The sequence below is a fragment of the Budorcas taxicolor genome, chromosome 23, assembly GCF_023091745.1.
Source record: "Budorcas taxicolor isolate Tak-1 chromosome 23, Takin1.1, whole genome shotgun sequence".
NCBI classification, from domain to species: domain Eukaryota; kingdom Metazoa; phylum Chordata; class Mammalia; order Artiodactyla; family Bovidae; genus Budorcas; species Budorcas taxicolor.
Genome location: NC_068932.1, coordinates 22,734,775 through 22,754,822, shown reverse-complemented (window position 1 = coordinate 22,754,822; position 20,048 = coordinate 22,734,775). Strand labels below are relative to the sequence as shown.

Sequence of the window (20,048 nt, the reverse complement as noted above, 5' to 3'; positions counted from 1 at the left end):
AATGAAAAATTGTCAGACTGGCTCCAGGAGGGCAGCAATCCAGCATGTCTGCAATCTGATATATTGAAAAAGCTAGGTCAGGAAGGAGAAGGGGTTAGGACAAGCCATGGTGTTATCTGTCAGATTTCACTAAGTTTTTTCCTCAAACCAAACAAGCTTTTCAGAAGCATTTAGGAGTCAGATCCATCACAGTCAGAGAGTGCAGCCAGCCAGCTTGACCCCCTGGGACTGGGAGCCTGGGCCAGGCTCCATTCTCTGCTAGTTACCCTCCATTAGCCCCCTCCACAGGCAAGGCTCCTGAGCTCCTCACCTCATGCTGAAAGGCCTGAGATCAGAGTCAGGGAAACTGGTAGCAGAGGCAAGCCTCCAAGTACCTCCAGGCATCACACAGCACTGGAATAACAAAAATAACTCCTTGATTGGTCTTACTGCAGCAAAGCTGGTTCTATGACGGGGACTCAAGAAGCCTGAGTAACGTGGGAGGGAGTAGGAAGGTAAAGGATCTTTAGAGGCCACCAGTTTATACTAACCTGCTAGTTAAGGTCCTGGAGTCTAGTGAACCACATCTCTCTGAGTAACTGCTATGAATCCACATTCTCACTTACAGATGAGCAACTGGCCCAGCCAAGAACAAAGGCCTGGCCTCATTCAGGACTCCTGCTCACAAAGAGCCCCCCTCTAGGCCTCAAGGGACAGACTGCAGAAAAGGAGGCTGCTGCTGCTGCTGCTAAGTTGCTTCAGTCGTGTCCGATTCTGTGTGACCCCATAGACAGCAGCCTACCAGGCTCCTCCGTTCCTGGGATCCTCCAGGCAAGAATACTGGAGTGGGTTGCCATTTCCTTCTCCAATGCATAAAAGTGAAAAGTGAAAGTGAAGTCGCTTAGTAGTGTCTGACTCCTAGCGACCGCATGGACTGCAGCCGACCAGGCTCCTCTATCCGTGGGATTTGCCAGGCAAGAGTACTAGAGTGGGGTGCCATTGCCTTCTCCGAGAAAAGGAGGCAGGGAGGCTCTGTTTGATACCTAAGGTTCTGAGGCTGTAACAAGTCCACCTCCCCAAACTTTTCCTGCTCAAGGATGCTTCAGCCAAAAGACTGGAGGTTCCATGAAGACAAGACCAGACCAGGAGTATCCTTTTCATTACTACATACCTCATGCCCACAACTATCCCAGCAATGACTATCTCTGAAATGAGTGAATGGCTGACCCTCCAAGCAAACAAGAGTGGCCAGTGATTAATGCTGGATGAGAACTAAGTGTGCCCACCCATCACCTCGTAGACCCAGTGCCAGGAAAGGACAATAGACCATCCTTTCTCCTAGATCCACTGATGAGATCTCGCTGCAACACAGGAGTATTATGATATTATTGATTTGATTCCTATGTATGGCAGAAAGCCTCCAAAGTCCTCAACAGTAGCCCATTTATTTCAGGTAATTACCTGAAAAGGATCTTACCTATTTCTGAGAATCTGTCATCAGTACCTTGGGTGCTGACACCCTAGGGTACTCTGTAAGGTCAGTCTCAGTCTTCTGCATCCACACACCCAGGTAAGGGAGAGACAAGGAGGCTCGTGGTGCTTAATTTCCAGGTGACAATGATCACCGAATCTAACTGCTGATCAACTTCCTAAGGGGCACACAACAAAAAGAACAGCACACATGCTCAAGACTACCACCACCATGCAGGGTGACTTGCATTAAAAAGGTCCCAGCACAGCTGATACATACAGACCTCAGCTCTACTCTTCAATTCTGTGAGAAGTCAAGCAGCAACATTAACGGATGGAGTTAATGCAACCCAACAATGGATAGGAGCCATCATCCCAAGCAAAAGTGCTGTTTTTAGAAACTGGAAGTTTAAGCAGCCATGGCCCAGCTGAATTTAGAAAACAGTGTAAGCCAGGTACTAGGGAAGCCTTGGAAGATGTTAACCTCAAACTGAGAAACTCACACAAGACAGAATCCTTGCATTATCTGGGCATAGCATCATTCACAATGAACTGTTCACAGAAGCCATAATGAGGATAGATGTAGGATCACAAACAAAAAGTGATAGGATTATGAGCAGTTTCTTTTCTTCCTTAATTCCAACATTTTTTGGTAAAATGGTTCAATTGAAAAAAAAAAAGTGAATTTGTAACTAAAAAGTGACAACAATAATGAATAGAACAGGAAAGTTTTGGACTTTAATAGATGCTGGTTCAACTTCTTGATGCTGGTTCAACTAAGAGAGTTTGAGGTCTGGCTGGGGCCTCAAGGAACCTGGTATACTCATTTCTCATCTAAGGTGAGATTAAGTTTGCCAAGGTCTGCTGTGGACAAGTTTGTACTCCAGTCCTTATAGTATCTGTACCAGAGAGCAAATCAATCTTGAACCTTGGGACTGAAGTTGCAGGCTATCAGCCTATCCAATACCAGCCACAGACTTTGTAAAAAGACACCAGGGAAAAGAAGGTGTCACTAGGGAAAAGAGGGTACAGAATACATGGGCCAGCCCCAGTTAAAAACCAGAGGGACGGAGGAGGCAGATGTGGTGTGCGTATGTGTTCAGTTGCTCAGTCATATGTCCAACTCTTTGTGACCCCATGGACTGTAGCCCACCAGGCTCCTCTGTCCATGGGATTTGCCAGGCAAGAACACTGGAGTGGGTTGCCACTCCTCCAGTGGGAACCCTCCTCCAGGGGATCTTCCCAACCCAGGGATCAAACCCCCGTCTCCTGTGGCTCCTGTATTGGCAGACGGGTTCTTTACTACTCACTAGCACCACCTGGGAAGCCCTCAGATGTGGAGCCAGCCCCTATTCAAGGGAATTAACTCACTTAATAGCTTGAGAAGTGACCAAAAGGAAAATATGCCAGAAGACACTGTCTGCACCCATGATGTGAGAAAAAGGAGTTTGTGGTCAGGGGTAAAATGGGGAAGGAGAGAAGGTGAAGAACAAAATCAAATATATATGACCAGAGAAGAGATACAGGCTTTCCTAGTGGCTCAGATAGTAAAGAATCTGCCTGAAATGCAGGAGACCCAGGTTTGATCCCTGGGTGGGGAAGATCCCCTGGAGAAGGGAATGGCTACCCACTCAGTATTCTTGCCTGGAGAATTCCATGGACAGAGGAGCCTGGTGGGCTACGGTCCACGGGATCACAAAGCGGTCAGGCACAACTTAGCAACTAACACATACATAGAGAGAGATACAGACGGCAGATAAGCGTATAAAAAGAGGCTCAACATCATGTGTCATTGGGGAATTACAAACTAAGATACCAATGAGATATCACTACCATCCCTGTTAGAATGGCTAAGATCCAAAAAACTGACAACACCAAATGCTGGAGAGGACACAGAATAAGAGAAATTCTTATTCATTGCTGACAGGAATGCAAAATGGTACAGCCACTCTAGAAGACAGTTTGGTAGTTCCCTGTGAAACTAAACATAGTCTTACCATGTGATCCAGCAATTTTACCCAAATGAGTTGAAAACTTATGTCCACAGAAAACTCACATATGAATGTTTATGGCAGCTTTATTAAAAATTGCAAAAAACTGGAAGCAATTAAGATGTCCTTCAATAAGTGAGTGGATAAACTATGGTATATATACACAATGGAATATTGTTCAGTGATAAAAAGAAATAAGCTATCAAGCCACAAAAAGACATGAAGGACCCTTAAATGCATATTGCTTAGGGAAAGAAGTCAATCCGAAGAGGCTATATGCTGTATGAATCCACCTACATGACATTTCAGTTCAGTTCAGTTCAGTCACTCAGTCGTGTCTGACTCTGCGACCCCATGAACCGCAGCACGCCAGGCCCCCCTGTCCATCATCAACTCCCAGAGTTTACACAAACTCATTTCCATTGAGTCGGTGATGCCATCCAACCATCTCATCTTCTGTCGTCCCCTTCTCCTCCTGCCCTCAATCTTTCCCAGCATCAGGGTCTTTTCAAATGAGTCAGCCCTTAGCATCCGGTGGCCAAAGTATTGGAGTTTCAGCTTCAGCATCAGTCCTTCCAATGAACATCTAAGACTGATCTTCTTTAGGATGGACTGGTTGAATCTCCTTGCAGTCCAAGGGACTCTCAAGAGTCTTCTCCAACACCACAGTTCAAAAGTATCAATTCTTCGGTGCTCAGCTTTCTTCACAGTCCAACTCTCAAAGTCCGTACATGACCACTGGAAAAACCATAGCCTTGACTAGACGGACCTTTGTTGGCAAAGTAATGTCTCTGATTTTTAATATGCTGTCTAGGTTGGTCATAACTTTCCTTCCAAGGAAGAAGCATCTTTTAATTTCATGGCTGTAATCATCATCTGCAGTGATTCTGGAGCCCAGAAAAATAAAGTCAGCCACTGTTTCCCCATCTATTTGCCATGAAATGATGAGACCAGATGCCATGATCTTAGTTTTCTGAATGTTGAGCTTTAAGCCAACTTTTTCACTCTCCTCTTTCACTTTCATCAAGAGGCTCTTTTGTTCTTCACTTTCTGCCATAAGGGTGGTGTCATCTGCATATCTGAGGTTATTGATATTTCTCCTGGCCATCTTGATTCCAGCTTGTGCTTCTTCCAGCCCAGCGTTTCTCATGATGTACTCTGCATATAAGTTAAATAAGTAGGGTGACAATATACAGCCTTGATGTACTCCTTTTCCTATTTGGAACCAGTCTATTGTTTCATGTCCAGTTCTAACTGTTGCTTCCGGACCTGCATATAGATTTCTCAAGAGGCAGGTCAGGTGGTCTGGTATTCCCATCTCTTTCAGAATTTTCCACAGTTTATTGTGATCCACACAGTCAAAGGCTTTGGCATAGTCAATAAAGCAGAAATAGATGTTTTTCTGGAACTCTCTTGCTTTTTCAGAAAAGGTAAAACTGAAGAGGAAAACAATCACTGGTTGTCAGGGGTCTGGGAGGAGGGAAGAAGGGATAGAAAGGCAAAGCACAGGGCATTTGGGGGCAGTGAAACTATTCTGTATAAGATACTCTAAGGGTAGATACAGGATATATATTTGTCAAAACCCACAGAACTATATAACAAAAAGAATGAACCCTAATGGAAACTAGAGGGCATTAGCTAGTAATAATGTATCCATACTGGATCATCCATTGTAACAAATATGCCACACTAACAAAAGCAATTTAGTAACAGGGAAATTACATGCAGAGACAAGAAGGGGTATATGAGAACTCTTTGGACTGTTCAATTTTCTTCAAACCTAAAACTGCTTTAAAATAGAAAGCCTATTAATTAAAAATAAACATTACAGAGACTAAGATGTTTTAAAAAATGATATGACAGTTTGCATTGAATACAATGACAGAGAAAAAATATATCCTCTGCAGAGTGATAAGACAACTTCATTTCAGACCAAAAATCCTTCCCATGTTGACACTACAGACACCTCAGCTAGAAGGTATGAATACTCCTCGCTTTGAAGTGTTCCTCATTTCTACACCCTCTCCCCAGAAAGAATGATCAGATGGTCCACACATTCTATGCAAGATATCCTCTGCATTACTGGAATGCTGGGCACATCCCTGACCACACAGGAAGCACGACCACGTGAACCTGACATCCAAGTCAGAAGCATCAACTTTGTGTTCTTAAGGGTCTCAAACTTTGCTGGAAACCTACTAAAAATGGTTACAGTAAGGCTGCAGAAGCCTTGACTTAAATTTGACAAAGGATCCTGTCACCCACCCCCTTGCCATTCCCTGGCAGGACTCTTTCATTACAAACTTGCTTCAATACCCAGGTCAACATTTCCCCTGCAAAGCACTTCCTGCTTCCCTAGTCACACTCCATTAATCCAAGATAGCTTTGAACTGAGGTGCATGATAGTAATAGTGGTCTGAGGAGGACCTCCCACCACACTCCCTGTATGTGGAGGAAGAAAAGGGTGAGGGCTGCTGGAGCCAAACTGCCTGGATTGATGGCCCAGCTCCAGCATTCCCTTGCTGGGTGGATAAGTTCTCTAACATCTTTGTGCTTCAGTTTCCTTGTAAAATAAGCTTAATACCACCTACCACCCAGAGCTGTTGTAAGGATTCAATGAGTTTATATAAAACACTTAAAAGAGTGCCTTGCACATAGAAGGAGTTGCAATTATCATTACATGGTTTAAGATTCTTGAAGCACTGAAGACTACAGGGTGAGGGGAGACAGCCGCAAAGCCTCAGAGTCAGGTAAAGCCAAAAGCTCCTCCCAGCCCTAATTCTCACTGTTGCCTCTTCGCCAGGGACTCTGCAACTCTTACCAAGTATATACAGTGGGTATTTCAAGGACAGGAGCTACGTATGGCTTTTCATTGATCTCCACCATTACCCAAACACATCACCTTCTCCAGTGTTCTGCCTGTTGTTCTTGTTATTTAGTTGCTCAGTTGTGTCCAACTCTTTTGTGACCGCGTGGACTGTAGCCCACCAGCCTCCTCTGTCCACGGGATTTCCCAGGCAAGAATATTGGAGTGGGTTGCCGTTTCCTTCTCCAGGGGATCTTCCTGACCCAGGAATGGAACCCATGTCTCCTGCATTGGCAGGGGGATTCTTAACCACTGAGCCACCTGGGGAAGTCCATTCTGCCGTCACTGGGATTCTGTGCCGCTCTGCTGTTGGAGTGTGCGGCACAGCCTGGTGCTCTGTGGAGAGCTCAGCAGGCAGTCAGCAAGCTGCAAAGGGACATGCAGGGACGGGGAGCGCACTCCCAGTGGGCTCAGGTCAGTGAGGAGAAGACCTCTCCACACACATTTTAGGATCAGACAGCAGAACAGAGCTACTGAAAACAGGAAATGTAGTTGACTGGGAGACCCAAGAGGCAGGACAGAGGAACGAATTTAGGAGCCAAAGACCAGAGTCCTGAGTCAGGATCTCTGAGTCAGAATACTGGGCAAGGGAGATGCTGGCAAACCCAGACCCAGAACATGGTAGGTGTGAGGACCAGCATACTTGGGAAAAACTGCGGCATGGAAGATGGGAGTTGAAAAGCATGTGCTAGCAGAGAAGAATGCTGGGACTTCGAGATCTGATCATGTCAAACCCATAAGGGCTTCTGAGTTTCTTCCCCTCTCCCTGCAGGAAGAGGAAACTTCCCAATGCTGACCAACCTGGCACCACACCAGCCTGGCAGTCACCCCGGATTAATCAGGCCTCTTAGACAGTTCAGTCAGTTTGACTGGGCCAGTTCAAGGAATCTCTTCCCAACTGCTGCCTTATTGAAGGACTCCTTGAACTGGAAAATTTAGAAACTTTATACCATGAAGGAAGAGAGAATCCATGTTGCAAATGAAATGCTTTACAGAGGATAAAGCCACATACCCACACAGATCTGCTAAGAACCCCACAATGCCTCAGGTCTTCCGTGGTTACAAAAGAAAAGGAATTCTCAAAGTTTCAAAATTCAAGATGTGGGGCCTGAGATCCAGCCCAGAGCAGTAGTTTCTGCCTCAGGGAGAGCTCTATTCCTACTGCTGGCCCTTCTGCCCATTCCTGGGCCAAGACCAAGGACACCCCACTCTCTCCAGGTAGCCCACGTCCCCTGACCTTAGCAGAGAACATCATTGTTTCACACGGTCATACTGAAACTAACCACCTCTGAGATGAAAGACAGAGAGAGGAACCAAAGCATCAGCAGGCCTGCCTTCCACTGAACTTGCAAAGGACTTCCTCAGCCTGCTGTGCCCAGCCAGGGAGAGGGCCTGCCATCTGTGGGTGTCTAGAGAGACAATCCAGTTGTCAGCCTCTGGAGAGCCCTGGGAAGAAAGCAAAGGCCAACTAGCAGAGGACCCACACTCTCAGAACAGGTATGTTATGGCAACGAGCAGGATCTCCACTGGAAACCCCAGGGGATGAAATGGCATGTTAAAAAGTTCCTGCCAACCAAGCTCTGAGAGAGGAAAATGAGCATTTCCCAACTGCAGGGGACCAAGGCCACGCAAAACAACAAGTGGAAAAGTTAATCTGTATCCAGTGTTTTAATAAATAATTCATTCGGTGCACAGCCCAGATGGGAGAAACCCAAAGGGAAGAGAAGGTTCTCCATCAGCCCAGCAGAGGCAGCCATGGGGAGCCAGTTAGCAGCAGCTCCAGGCCCCTGGGGTGAGAGAACACCTCTCTACTCTATGACACATCTGCCAAGAAGCCAGGGTCTGTGGGGCAGAGCCAGATCAACCGTGGAGGTAGAGTCGCGGTGTGGGCTCTGCCCTCTGGAGCTGCCAGTCTGCAAGCCAACACCACACAAAGGCTGGCTCTGGAACCAGCCCGGCATGAACAGCAGATGACCTGCCCAGTGGAATCCCACCAGGGAAGTCTGCCTGAGATCACAAACACACTCTGAAACTAGCCAGCCTCCTGCGCCTGTCAGCCCCCTGTAGCCTGGGTCCTGTTGGGACTGCTGGCAGGGCCAGGGACAGCCAGAAATTCCCACGGAGAGGGGTGCTGAAGCCACTTCTTCCACAGCCCTGCAAAGCCCCACATTCCAGTCCGCAGCTGCCCGGCCACAAAAAGAAGAGCCAGAGCTGCAGGCTTCCGACAGGCATTTGGCAGCTGAAGCTCAGCTGTCTCACACCTCTCAAGGTGCGGGGGTGGAGGATGGGGGTGGGGGACCAGGACAATCTTGGCCACTGAAATCAGCTGAGGGTGGCCTTAGGGTTCCTAGAAAAGCACGCCCATCTCCCACGTGGCTGCCCCGAGGTGGAACTTGTTCCAGCTCTCCAACTTTAGAAATAACCTCTTGAGAACCTTTTAATTCAAACAAGTGCTCTCTTGTCCTGTTTCTTTAGTGAATGTGAACAGGGAAAGAACTTGGATAAAACTGGCCAACACAGGGCTCATCCAATCAGTGTGCCATTCACCCCTCTCAGGGCTACCAGGGTGGGGATCCCCTCCTGCTCACTGAAGAAAGCCTGCCAAGAGCAAGAAGAAACCCAGGGGACCCCCACCCTGGGCTTCTGCCTGTCCTGTCCCTGTCCTCCATAAGCTATGAGGATAAAGTAAGACCTTAATGGGAAGAGGTACACAGTAGGCATTTAATAAATGCTGCTGACTGATTAAAATGGAAAAGCAATACAGAACAATAGCTAAGAACACAGGCTTTGGGGTTGCTAGAACTGATTGCTAATTTACCACATGTGCAATAAGTTCTCTAAGTGTAAATTTCTGTGTCTATGAGCAAGAGGTAATAAGAATTCCCTATGTCATATAATTACTATAAGGATAATATAAAGAACTTAGCACTACTCTAGTCAAAACTAAAAAGAAAAAAAAGTTTGCTTATATTATTACCTTAAAGACAAACAATGCTCTGTACATATTCCTTTCTCCTCAATCAGGAGAGAACACACAGAACATTTTATTTTTGACTTTTCACACTTTTTTTAAAAAATTGAAGTAGAGTTGATTTACATTGTTGTTTCTGGTAGACAGCAAAGTGATTCAGTCATACACATATATTCTTTTTCATTATGGTTTATTAGAGGATATTGGAGAAGGCAATGGCACCCCACCCTAGTACTCTTGCCTGGAAAATCCCTTGGATGGAGGAACCTGGTAGTCTGCAGTCCATTGGGTCGCTAGGAGTCGGACATGACTGAGCGACTTCACTTTCACTTTTCACTTTCATGCATTGGAGAAGGAAATGGCAACCCACTCCAGTGTTCTTGCCTGGAGAATCCCAGGGACGGGGGAGCCTGGTGGGCTGCTGTCTATGGGGTCGCACAGAGTCGGACACGACTGAAGTGACTTAGCAGCAGAGGATATTGAATATAGTTCCCTGAGCTATATACAGCAGGACCTTGTTACACAGAACATTTTAGATGTCAGGAGACCCTGCTGCTGACAGGTCAGGAGACATTAACTTGCTATATGGCCTTTGGTAGGCTACTGTACTTTCTCAATTACACAATTAAGAGAGAAGGATTAAATCAGTGTTTCCCATTTGTCTGTGACTAAATAATACTGACTCATACTTTAAAAAAAATTCTATTCTCAATTGTCTTTCAACTTTTCTAATCATTCCTATGGCCAGGTTCTATTTGGTGTTCAGTTCAGTTCAGTTCACTCAGTCGTGTCTGACTCTTTGCGATCCCATGAATCGCAGCACGCCAGGCCTCCTTGTCCATCACCAAGTCCCAGAATTCACTCAAACTCATGTCCATCGAGTTGGTGATGCCGTCCAACCATCTCATCTTCTGTCGTCCCCTTCTCCTCCTGCCCTCAATCCCTCCCAGCATCAGGGTCTTTTCCAATGAGTCAACTCTTCGCATGAGGTGGCCAAAGTATTGGAGTTTCAGCTTTCACATCAGTCCTTCCAATGAACACCCAGGACTGATCTCCTTTAGGATGGACTGGTTGGATCTCCTTGCAGTCCAAGGGACTCTCAAGAGTCTTCTCCAACACCACAGTTCAAAAGCATCAATTCTTTGGCACTCAGCTTTCTTCGCAGTCCAATTCTCACATCCACACATGACCACAGGAAAAACCATAGCCTTGACTAGACGGACCTTTGTTGGCAAGGTAATGTCTCTGCTTTTTAATATGCTATCTAGGTTGGTCAAACTTTCCAAGAAGTAAGCGTCTTTTAATTTCATGGCTGCAATCACCATCTGCAGTGATTTTGGAGCCCAGAAAAATAAAGTCAGCCACTGTTTCCATTGTTTCCCCATCTATTTCCCATGAAGTGATGGGACCAGATGCTGTGATCTTAGTTTTCTGAATGTTGAGCTTTAAGCCAACTTTTTCACTCTCCTCTTTCACTTTCATCAAGAGGCTTTTTAGTTCCTCTTCACTTTCTGCCATAATACTTCACTCATACTAATCTCTTGGACAGAGAAAGCTGACCTCAGGCTTAGAATCTTCTCTGACAGACCAGAATTGAGCTAGAATTTAATAACATTGCTTTGTTATCACTATGTTTACTTTAATAAGTACCTTTAAATTACAGCAAGTGATAATGGTTTCCCATATATGGTAATGAATTAACTCTTTTTTTGTTGGCCACAGCATGTGAGAACTTTCCCCAACCAGGGACTGAACCCATGTGCCCTGCTGTTGTAACCACTGGACCACCAGTGTGATTTAACTTTTAAAAAGATATCAGTTTTTTAAAAGGAGATTCATTTAAAGAGAATATTCATTTAATATTACCATTTAAAGTAGGTAATATACTACAGGTGACAAAAATTATGAAGGCAGCAGTAAAAATTTTGGAAATACTGGGCTAGAAGATTTTGAAAGCTCCTCTTAGTTCCCAAAGCGAATGTTTGTGCCCAAGAGTGTCAGACTGCAGATCTCCCCCAGTCCCTCCCTAAAAGGTTCCTCTCCAACTTCACTTCCTCCCTGGAGCTTCTTCCAATCCAGCAGCCCGACTACAAGTCGCTTGCTCCACTGTGCTCCCAGATCATGTTCCACATCATGGATCACAGCATTTATTTACTCAGTATCTTTACATTTATCCTCCCTCTACAGCAAGTACTCCTTGAGACAGGAATTTTGCCTTGGCATATTATCCTCAAGACATCTTATCCCTAAGACATCTGTGTCCAGTACAAAATAGAACTTCAGCACATGATGAATGCTGAATAAATGAACCAAGGCTTCTGCCCTTTTTTTCACTAAATGAGAAGTCAAAAGACAGTGTAAGAAGACTGTTGCCAGAAATTCATTTGTTATAATTCCAATTCAACACCTCTTAGCTCTTAAGCTGAGTGAGAGAACACTCATCTTTCTGAACTTAGTTTCAAGCGCTAAATTAAATGAGAATTCATGAACCAGTTTTAAAGAGGGCTTGCCACATGAAATGTTCGGAAAAGCAAACTTTTCTTCAAGAAACTTACCAGGATCAAGAAGAGACCAGTCACACACCAGCACAAGACCAATTACAAAGGTACTTTTGACTTCTGCAACATAGACCAGAACTCAGTAACTATCCAAGAACGTCCCTCCCATGTCCTTCCAGTGACAGGTTTTAATACCAGAAAATCCTAGGCTTGAATGGTGAGATAAAAGCCCAAAGGGAGGTCTCACCATTGTCATGAATGACATCTGAATATCAAAGTGTTTTATCACATAGAAATGACACACATATACAGGGGTACTGCTAAACACAGAAAGGCCCTTTTTCAAATTGAGAGGTTGCCTTTCCTGAAACATAGAACCTTCTCAATTATGTTCTTCATGTCAACTGGGCCTTGGATTCATATCTCAGTGGCAGGTAGACTGTACGAATCTTTAGGTCACGTAGAAAACAGTATTTTTTTTAACTGGAATAAATCTGTCAACAAAAAGGTACAGGCTAGCGGCACTAAATATCCTCTGCAGGTTCTTATTAAAAATATAAACTAAAGTCCAGCACAGTCCGTTTACTCCCGCATCTGTTTGCTATTCTATCTCCATTATTAATAATGTAATGCAGGGTCTTGATTCAAGTAAGATTAATTCCCTGTTCCCAAAGCCTTCTGCTGACACTGCAATGAATGTCTGGAAGGCTATAAAGGGCAGGCCCAGGCATTGCTCCCAACACGTGATCAGTGAGGAGATGGGGCCTGGGCCTCTGAACTTAACAAGAGTGAAGAGGAAGTTGAGTTGAGCCTGTGATCAGAGAGGTGGTATAGCCCAGTGGTTAAGAGCTCAGACTCTGAACAGCTCAAGTCAATCCTAGCTCTTTTATAGCCTAGATGTGTGACTTTCGACAATTCATTCAACCCCTCCAGGGACTCAGTTTCCTCGTGTACCAAACAGAGATAACAAAAAGACCTGATTAGATTGTAAAGCATTTGACACACTGATATGAAACACAGGAAGAACTAAAACAAAGCAAAAAAAGAAGAATATTATCATCTTCTTCAGAATCATCTCCAGCATCAGCCTCTTATGCTGAAGCAGGGCAGGAAGAGCCTGGCTACTCTTTCAATTTACACACACTAAGCAGCCTTCACCAAGATACCAAAAGGATGGCAATAAAAAGATAATATGCAAAGCGAAAAATAGGAAAAGATATAATAGAAATTGGCTCTTGCTTAACCATGCTAATAAGGGGGAGGGAAAACTACATTAAAATTGAAGAACCCTTCCCTCAAAAGAATATAGATGGAAAAAAATTTTTATCATACATTATTTTAAAATTATTAGAGAACATGATATAATTGTTTAAGAGGCAATGGAGTATAGTCATTAAGAGTACTGCCTGTGTTAGAATCCTGGTTTCAGCACTTCCAATCTGTGTGACCTTAAGCAAATTATAGAATCTCTTTGTATCTCAGTTTCCTCAACAGTAAAATGGGGCAAATATCAGTACCTACCAGTATTTTAGGGTTGTGGTGAAATTTAGTTAATACATATACATATAAAGTGATTAGAAGAGTACTTGGCTCATATTAATAATTAATGCTTAACAACTGTTAGGTTTTATTATTTTGTTGCTATTTTTTCAGCTGACAATGTTTAACTTAATATTAAAATGTATTTAAAATCAGTGATTAGAAAGGGAAGTAGGGGAGGCAGGTAGGATTGAGAAGTATCACAGGGCAGCAAACGGAAGATAGACTAGAATAAAAAATGTACTGCAGCTGATCTGAGCACAGATAACTAGAGGTAAAAAGGAAGTAGGTAAGATCCACAGAGAAACAGAGATGTACATATTCATGATAAAGCAAGTAGAATAAAATATTAATGGTAAAATCCAGGGAGCGGTATATGATTGATTGTTCACTGTAAAACTCTTTCAACTTTGCTTCTTTTAAAATTTTTATAATAATCTAGAGGGGGCAAATGGAGAAGGAAATGGCAACCCACTCCAGTGTTCTTGCCTGGAGAATCCCAGGGACGAGGGAGCCTGGTGGGCTGCCATCTATGGGGTCGCACAGAGTCGGACATGACTGAAGTGACTTAGCAGCAGCAGCGGCAGAGGGGGCAAAAGGAAGTAGACCTAGAGGAATCAACTCAACTTTTGGGTCACAGCTATGCTGCCTGTACTCTGAGCTCAAACATCACAACAAGCTTGGAGAAACCTAACAGTTTTGGAATTCTCTCTCATTGATGCTTTCCTGCACCAGATGAGTAGAGCTCAGGTCCTGATCTGGACCACATCGGCTCAAGTGGCTACAGGCAGAGGGCAGAAACCCAGATGTTCCACGTGAGAAATGCCAAACTCAAGGGACTCTGACGTGATCCTCTCTGCTCAGGAAAACTTTGCTAGGGAAATCAAAATAGAGGAAGTCTTGTGCAGGCTTCGGAAGCAGGAGGGCGGACCTCTGACCTTCTTCTGACCTGCATGGACACTGCCCAGGTTCCAAGCGACAAGCACAGTCAGTCAGGTGGCACTTTAGGTAAGAAAGGGAGTGGGTCTTGGATCTCGTAAGCCCCTAAAGGCCTAGCAGCCCCCTGGGGTCTAAGAAGTCTTGTGACTCACAAGGTGAAACAAACCCCACTGTAAAAGTTAAATCAGAGCTGCCTTTTTGCACCCAAACTGATGATGATATCAGTTTACGGCCTGGGATTATAAGCAGGAGCCCCCAGAAGTGCAATATGAAGTCTCACCTGTGGGGTGGATACACTGCTCGGTACCCTTTCCCAATTGGGACTCCAGATTGCTATCATTCGGGACTTCCCAGCACTGTTCAACTCTGGATGCAGGTGTCGGCTCAATTCGGTGATGTATATGCTGTTACTTCTCTCTATTGTTTCTATTTCTTTTCCTTCTAATGACTGTATATTGAAATTAAGTTAATCTATTAAAAGTTGAAATTATTTATTTGTATGTAATGAGTGGTTTCTTTTGTTAATGAACCCCTCAAACCTAAAATGAAAGTAACACTTTCGGCAAAACAAAACTCAGAAATAAGGCTCAAGGCTAGGGAAGAGGGAAATAGAAGGCAAGAGTACACACTTACTCATGGACTCTGTTGTCACCATAGAGATCGCTCAGGCCAAAGCTGATGTAGTGCCAGTGCTCAGGGATGTTGGCAGAGGGGCTCCCCACATTCCTGTACATGCTAACATAGTCCAAAGGGTCTGGGCCACCCAACCTGCAAAAGACAAAACACAGGGATGTCAGCGTAAACCTTAAAGCAGACAATGTGAAGCTAAAGGGCTCTGCCTTACAAACCTACAGGCCCCATCCTGGACGAATCTGGGGTAAAAGAAAACTAAAGGGAGGGCCATACCTCTCTAGGTTAAGACCAAAGGATGGCCAGCTGGAGGTAGCCCAGCTACACAAGCACAAGAGGCTCCCTTCTCCTATCTCAGGTAGAACCTCTTTTAGAAATAAAACAGACTGATTGCTCCCTTTGACTTCCTTCTGTTTCAAGTTACCAACCCCAAGTGGGATTGGCAGGGATTATCTCTCCTCCACGGTGCCTGTAAACACGCCAAGCTTCAAGGCAACAAGTGCATCAGTCAATCAATGTGCCTCTGTTGAAAGACCATCCTGAGCATCTCCAATGGGCATTGTTACTGGAAGCAGAGGCTCAGCCCCACTCCTGCCTCTTAGACAGCTAATTCCTGAAAGACCATATTGTGCCCTATGTTAATTATAGTTTGTTCTAAACAGACCCAATGCCTCCAGATCCCAGCCTGAACACCCCAGACCAAAGCTGGTCTTTTATCATGCAAGTGACAAAGGCCAAACTTAGGCTAGCTTAGCTCTGCACAGAGAACTGCAGCAGGAGCCCGGCTGAGCCCTGTGAGGTCTTGCAACTGCAAGATGATCCCGGGAGACGGCTGCCTGAAAGGTAGAGCTGGAACATTAAATGATTCAGGGCCTCTGAGGACCACATTAGACTTCCCCATAATTCCAACAGAGAGGCAGCTGAGGAAGAGATCAGTCATTAGCTCACCCTGAGGATTTAATTCAAGAAGGGTCCCTTTAGCAGAGTAATTAGTGATCTTTTTAAAAGAATCCTGCTTTTCTTCATAATGGAGAAGGAAACGTGGTAGACTCGAGAGACAGACTAAATGGAAACCATTAGCACAAGGAAGTCTGCATTTAGCCCCCAAACCCTGTACTTGAGCTGCCTTGGACATCGGACGGTTCCACAGACTGCAAAAACTTTGCTTGACCCTGGGACAAGGATGGGGTACACTTGGCATTGGGGATTATATGCTGAAAGAACACAACCAACCAAATAAAAGATGTTACACGTATGTGATCCCAGCAAACATGCCAGTACCACACGATGCAAACACTATTTAAAATCAGTAGGTTTGGTTTCACCCTCTTTTGCCAGGACATTATTTGCCTTTGCATAAGTCCTTATTCTCTGCTGGGAAATGCTAAGTTATTTATAGGACTTGCAAGAAAGTCGCTACAAATAGCTTAGAATCTCAACGGACTGGATTAGGAAAAGAGATAAATCTCCATGTCTTTCCTTAACTCTGCTTTTGCCAAGTTAGTCACTCAGTCATCTCTGACTCTATGCAACCCCATGAAATGTAGCCTACCAGGCTCCTCTGTCCATGGAGTTCTCCAGGCACAAATACTGGAGTGAGTGGGTAAACCATTTGACTAATTCTACAATCATTTGGATTTAGAAAAGTTTGTTGGGGAAAAGAAGAAAGAAAGGGTGGTTACCCCTGCAAGGACCTCATGATAACTGCAGAGCCCTGGAACAGGTGGGAATGATTACAGGCTCCATATCTGCTCTAGTCTCCCTGCTGCCGAGTCCCAGTCCTGCCCGGCCTTCAGCCTAGGTCCCTCCAGCAACAAGGGGCAAAACTGTGTCCACTCTTCTGTGCTCCCCATCTACCACATCCCTGACAGCCCTGGCCAAGTCTCCCAAAGGGCATTTCATCAAAGAGAGAGGCTTTACCTCAAAACTCCATCTGCAGAAAAGGACCGAGAGTCAAACAAAATTAGCCTTTTCTCTAAGTACATAGTGTTCTGTTCTACTCACTCGGAGACCTGATAGGAAGCAGATGAGTACGTGGAAAATCATCATATTTTGCACTTAGAAAAAGATGTTATCCCAGGACCCAGATCATCCCTCAGTGTAAGTCCCTGAACACCTGACTTCACAGGGAAGTTGCCAGAGTGACCCAGGGCACTGGCTCTACTTCAGCTCCCTGACCAGTAAAGCCTCAGCTTTCAGCCATGATGTCCCGGTTGGCTAGGGACTACTAGTCAAGAAAGTCATCCTTCTGTCACAAGAAAAAAGAATCTCAACATACCCTGGGCCACAGCCAAACTGAGGCAGCCTCAGTCAGTCATCCTGCTATGAAAACTGAAGAGGGCTTACAGGATCCTAAATGTGAAGGTTTATCAGTGAACCACTTTCAGGACTTAATTACGCAACCCCTTCTGAATTTTAGAAAGAACCAGTCCCTGGGCTGTTTCTTCTCATTTATTTCTGCATCCAGGCAGCATTTCTAATTTCACAAAGTGCTATACAATCGTTTTTATTCATCATTAGATGCTGGCCCATCTTTTAAGATAAGTCCTGACCTGGTTAACAAACTTGCAGCAACATGGGAAAAAAGGTTCACAGGGAGATGGAGGAAAAAGCAGATTCCCAAACTAATCTTAGTCCTTTGCATGTGTTCAATATCTTTTTCTTTTTTGCCACACCTCATGGTTTGTGGAACTCCCCCAACCAGGAATCGAACCCATACCCCCTGCAGTGGAAGCACAGAGTCTTAACCCCTGGACCGCCAGGGAAGCCTGTGTTCAACACCTTTTACAACTCTATCCTTCATGTCCACTTGGGTGACATAATAACAGTGGCCCAAGTCTGAGAGGGGATTTCTCCTTATACTCAAACAAGGCCTGAACAAACAGCATACCAGAGGCAGGTCCCCTTTTTCTCACGAAGTATGCCAATAGAGTCCATCACTGTACATATTTAAGTATAGTGGTACAAACCAACAAAGACCTACTGTATAGCACATGGAACTCTGCTCAATGTTATGTGGCAGTCTGGAGAGGAGAGGAATTCAGAGGAGAATGGCTATATGTGTATGTAAGGCTGAGTCCCTTCACTGTTCACCTGACACTATCACAAACATTGTTAATCGGCTATATACCAATTTAAAATAAAAAGTTTATGTACTGAAAGTAAATTATACCAGATAGCAATAAGTCAAGAAAAAGAAGTAAATGGTTAAAAATGATAAAAATGAAATAAAATTGCCATAATTTGTAGATGAAAATAAATAAAAAGTTTAAAATGAGTAATTAAGTTATCAAGAGCTGCTTTTTACTCAGAAGACCTCTTCAAAAACTCCTCTCAACCAAAGAACATCGTGCCTGCCAGAGAAAACTGTGCTGCTGGCCACACCTCCTTCTGGCTACCAGACAGAGGCAGGCTGCTCCTGCCGCTCTCCCCACGGAGCAGGTGGTTGCTCCCCAGGCCCTTCACACTGTCAGCCTCTCCACATCCTCCCACAGACATAGGGAGCTGGCCTCCGCCCTAGGCAGCCCAGCTCCTGCCATCTCCAGAAGAAGTAAGTGGTTGCCACGGAGGGAAAAGACTCAGCCCTAAAGGAAGGTAACCAGTAAAGACATCCACTCTACTCATTCCCCCTTCGGGGGTACCTCCCCTTTGGTCACACCCCAAGTGCCTGCCTTGAACAGTCTTTCAGGAGCCAATGAAGGAGTTCATCTAATACAGTGCCTGCATGAAAGTGGTTTTGTACAGATTCAACTAGTTTCTTAGTCAACTTTTAGTTCAGCAAGACCATGAAGAGGAGTCCCCATAACAGAGGTGGCACGAAGAAACAGGTTACAAAAAGAATGGGAAACGAGAAAAGACCATTCCTTCCCCAGGGGCAGTCCATGTGTACATAGGTCTGATCTTAACAGAGTTACTTGGGGATTACTCTCAGCTCCCCTGAGGAACTGTTGCCTACATCTGGGCGCTCCAGCCCACAAAGTTCCTCTTAATATCTCACTGAAGGATCCTCCCGTGTCCAAGTTCCGGATCTTCGTCGTTAACAGCAGCCTCCTTCAATCCTGAGCCAAACCATGGATCTCCCTGACCCAGCCTGCCCCTGTTCTAGCCAGTGACCTAGACCAAAGCAGCCGCGGAGCCAGAGGAAGCTCTGCATGGAGTAGGAGAACTGTGCAGAGTAAGCAGAAAGTTGATCGGGAGAAGCTGCTCCATCAAACTTCAAACGCAAAAGCACTGCACTGATATGAATGTCTGAGCTCATCCGGAAGGTATCAAAATGAGACCTCCCCCTCATCCCCTCACAAGCTCAACGCTCACATCCTAACCCACAGACCCACACCCGCCCCGACCCTGTGCAGTCCCGTGCCCTCCGAGCTCCGAGCTCCTCCGGCCGCGCGGCTCCAGAGCCTTCTCAGATGCTCCTCAGGCCCCGCCTCGCCTCCCCCATCTCACTTCAGCCGCCCCCCTTCGGCTTCCCCGCGCCCACTTATGACCCCCTCCAGACGCCCCCTCCTTTCACCACGTTTACAGTTCCCTCTCTCCGACCGTCGCCCCCTCAGCTTCTACCGACACCCCCAATTCACTCCATTCTTCTAATGCCAGTTAACCCTTCATCCTCCCCTCCCTTGCTAACCCTTCGCTACCCGCAGGCTTCGTTAACCCCTTTGTCCCCATTCCTAACTTGAGCCTTAACTTCTTCCCTCACAGCAGGAAGCCCTCTTCCAAGTGCTTTAACCATTCTCCTTTCCCCTCCAATTCCCTGGCAAATTACTTCGCCCCTGGCGCTTTAACCCTTCTCAGCCCGCCCCTGTCGGTCTCCGCGCGGCCCAAGACGTACCAGTACTTGACGATAGCGGTAACCTGGAGCGGGTTCGGCTGGTCTGGGTACAGGCGGCGGCACTCTCCGTAGATGGCGTGCAGTCCTGGGGGGAAGAGCGACGCGAAGGCCGGAGGGGCAGTAGGGCCAGGGGCCGGGGGCGCGGTGGGGCCGGGGGCGCCGCTAGGCCGCAACTCCGCCATCGGGGCGCGTAGGGTGCTGGGGGGACCGGGGAGGGCAGACGAGGGGGAGAGCACTGACGCGCCAGCAGGCGAACTCCTTGGGTGCGACTCCCGGAGGCGATGGGGGCTGCAGCGAGGTCTAGGCTCCGCGCCTGCGCAAGGCGCACTGT

At 45.8% G+C, this 20,048-nt stretch overlaps 1 protein-coding gene across 2 annotated transcripts in view; it reads right to left on the bottom strand.

Moving 5' to 3' along the window:
• Positions 1-20,048, bottom strand: part of SUFU (SUFU negative regulator of hedgehog signaling) — a 110,103-nt gene extending 90,055 nt beyond the window's left edge. For both annotated transcript variants that reach the window (XM_052660694.1, XM_052660695.1), the window contains exons 1-2: positions 19,718-20,048; positions 14,887-15,021 (exon numbers count right to left, since the gene is read on the bottom strand). In XM_052660694.1, coding sequence (XP_052516654.1) covers positions 14,887-15,021; positions 19,718-19,899 — 317 coding nt within the window. In that variant the 5' untranslated portion in view covers positions 19,900-20,048. The remainder of the gene's footprint in view (positions 1-14,886; positions 15,022-19,717) is intronic.